Raw genomic sequence first — 3,345 nt, 5'->3', positions numbered from 1 at the left:
TATTCATATATACTCCATAAACCCACCTTACCCATAGGAATTCCTTATTCAAAGCCACCTGCCATATTAGTTTACTTACTGAGGCTATATTCCATTCCTTACAACCTTTGATATTTAGACCCCCCAAGTTCTTTGGACAACACACCTTATCCCATGCAACCAGAGCCACTTTCTTCTGTCCCTCCTTTTCCCCCACAGATACTCCCTACATAGCCTATCTACTCCTTTCACCACACTTTGTGGTAAAACGAAAACATTCCCCCAGAAGCTATGTATAGAGAAGAGCTCAACATTAACTATTTGAAGTCTTCCTGCATATAACAATTGCTTAGAATATGTAATATTGATTCCGTGAGTGATCTTTCCAATCAACATTTGACAATCCATCTTTTCCATTTCCTATGAGATAGAGGCAGTCTCAAGTATTTGATAGGAAATGTTCCAGCAGTGAAACTTGTTCTTCCCAACAGTTGATCTTTGATATCATCTCCAACCCCAGCTACAAAGATGCTAGATTTTTTCAGATACTATACTGAAGTGATCAAGGGCTTCCATTACTCTATTTACTGAGTTAGTATTTCCCTTGCAAAATATCATCAAATCATCAGCAAATATGAGATGTGTCAGCTTGATCCCTTTGCACATGGGATGGAACCTAAAATCAGGTAGTCTACTAATTGTCCTTAAAGTTCTAGAAATGTATTCCATTACAAGAACAAATAGCAATGGAGAAATAGGATCTCCTTGCCTCAACCCTCTCTTTCCAGCAAAGTAACTATGTCCCTCACCATTAACTTTTACTGTGAACATAGTAGTAGAAACTAGAAACACATACTATGATCCAATTTATGAAATTATTTGGAAATCCATATACCCTCTTAGAGCTTCCTCCAAAAACTCCCAGCTCATCATATCATATGCCTTTCTAAGGTCTATTTTCATTAAGCATCTAGGAGTTGTCCTCCTATTGTAGTGCCTTAGTAAATCATGGCATATTAAATCATTATGCAAATTACATGAATTTTGATCAATATTTTATCACGTATTTTTTATTATATAAATATGAGAAAAATTATAACTTCAAATATTTTTGTACTATAGTGTTTTAAATATTTAAATTTAAAATATTAAGATAGTTTTAAATTATTATTACTATTAATTAAATTGACGCTTAAAAAGTAAAACGTGATAAGCAAATGGGAACGAAGGAAATTTCTCATACAAACAAATTTTAAATTTCACTTCAAAGTTTTGGATCCGTCACTCAGATTTTACTCTCTTTTTCTTAAAGCGAACTAAAAAAAAGAGCCAAACATTTAAGGAAATTCTAATGAGCTAGTCTTTTTAATATAAATCAAAATCATGATATCAATCTAAATCGTTAAATTAGTGACAATATGGAAAATGATTGAGTGATCTGTTATTTTAGTTGATCCTAAACATGGGCAAAAAGCGTTAAAATTCCTAAAGCAAATGAGGTCCATGAAACATAAAACTTGACAGTTTCTTTAATTAATTATCCTATGCCATGAGTCATGCGTTGAGCAGATGTAGCCTTATATTCTGCCATGTGCTAGAAAATGCATGCAACTGAGGTCATCATTTGAGGAACCTGAAGCTTATAAATTCACACATTCACACATAATCAAAATCCACTCCATCTTTGATTTTTCATCTTCTTTTGTTATTATTACTTCACACAACACAAACAAAGCACATAAATAGTAGATAACAATATGGCAAGCCACGGTAATGACAACCTTTACAGCAGTGGCGCACAAGCCCCTGGCCAAGCTCAGGTATATATATCATTACTCAATATCATTTCTTTTTTAGTAGTTTGATCCATTTAAAACTATGTTTTTTTCCCAATTGCAGATTAGAAGGGATGGCTCAAACGCACCTTCTGAGAGCCAAGGCCATAACTTTCTTCAAGAGGTAACTATTTTTACCTAATTAGATGGAAAAATGACACTATATAGATAGCCACCGTAAAAATAATAGTCGAATATATATATATATATATATATATATATATATATAAATTATACAAATTTTATATACTTTTTCGGTTATCGGATATAAATAATTTTTGGCGCGGACTAAAAGTTTCGTGATAATACCCTTTTAGATTATATGTAAGTTCGAATTGTATACATTTATGTATTTATAGAAATTTTTAATATTTGTGTGTAAATTTATAGTCCAAGTAAAAAATTGTAGAACCATCCTCTATTTAATATATAACCATTTTGGTGCGCACTAACGCGCGGATACGGTCACATATATTTTGGCCACAAATTTGCAAGAGGTGGTTGAGACGGTTTTCTTTTCACACATCGACAATTTTTGCCGTGTTAATTTTTACCTTTGCGCAAAAGCTCCTCCTCCTCCTGTCCGATGTTCATCCGAACCCAATATTTTCAACGTCAGTGTATAAATTTATAGTATAAAATTTACTAAAACGCTCCTCTTCTTGTCCGGTGTAGCTTGTGGACATTAGGTTTATTTGAATTCAGTATTTTCAACACAAATTATTAATTTATATATAAAATTTACTAAAATTGCACCGAATAATAAGTCTAAACCCATAATTCGCCAGATTCATATCTCTAATGTTCTTTTTTGCATTTTCTTTTTGGTTAAGACTGGGACACAAGTGAAGAACATGGCACAAGGAGCAGCAGACATTGGAAAAGGAGCAGCACAAGGTGCAGTGAGCGTGGCACGTGGAGCTGCTTTAGGTGCAGCTAACATGGCTCAGGGTGCAGCTGATGCAGTCAAGAATACTGTTGGAACCAATAATCCACCCCATGACAACACCGGCACCGCCGCCGCCGGCAGCCACAGCACCAACATCCCAAATTACCTAGATGAATTCCCAAAAACCAACCCCACCAACCCCAAGATTTAATTATATTGCTCTTAGGAAATGCTGTCATATTACTGAAAAATGCTTCATTTTTTTGTCTTTCTTTTGTGTTGTAGGCTTGTAGCCTATTACGAGGTGTGGTTTGTCGTTTAGCACACACCGTAGTTCTATCATTTCTTTTTTTATTTACGGAATTCTATTTGAGAATTGTTATTCTTGTATTTAAATATTAAATTGACAGCAGCAGCATCCGTACTGTTTTCTTGGATATACACGAATTTGTTACAGAATTCGTTTATAAAATTCAGATTGGGAAATGAAGTTCTCAGATATAAAATCGGGTCGTTGTTTGGATGTTTTGAAACGAATTTTCTTATGAACGATGAAATGAAAAGATAAAAATATGTTACTCATTGTAATTGACTTTTGACCAATGACCGTGGACAACAAACTGCGATGCTGATGATTGTCTC

General features: G+C 34.1%; 1 protein-coding gene across 1 annotated transcript; it reads left to right on the top strand.

Moving 5' to 3' along the window:
* Positions 1-1,645: 1,645 nt before the first annotated feature.
* Positions 1,646-3,140, top strand: LOC104236963 (late embryogenesis abundant protein 29-like). The gene is made up of 3 exons (XM_009791017.2): positions 1,646-1,799; positions 1,879-1,938; positions 2,648-3,140. The coding sequence occupies exons 1-3, from the start codon at positions 1,737-1,739 to the stop codon at positions 2,912-2,914; spliced, it is 390 nt and encodes a 129-aa protein (XP_009789319.1). The 5' UTR covers positions 1,646-1,736; the 3' UTR covers positions 2,915-3,140.
* Positions 3,141-3,345: the final 205 nt, after the last annotated feature.

Source organism: Nicotiana sylvestris, chromosome 6 (genome assembly GCF_000393655.2).
Source record: "Nicotiana sylvestris chromosome 6, ASM39365v2, whole genome shotgun sequence".
Taxonomy (NCBI): Eukaryota; Viridiplantae; Streptophyta; class Magnoliopsida; order Solanales; family Solanaceae; genus Nicotiana; species Nicotiana sylvestris.
Note: the sequence above shows the minus strand (reverse complement) of the source record. Positions and strands in the feature narration are given on the sequence as shown.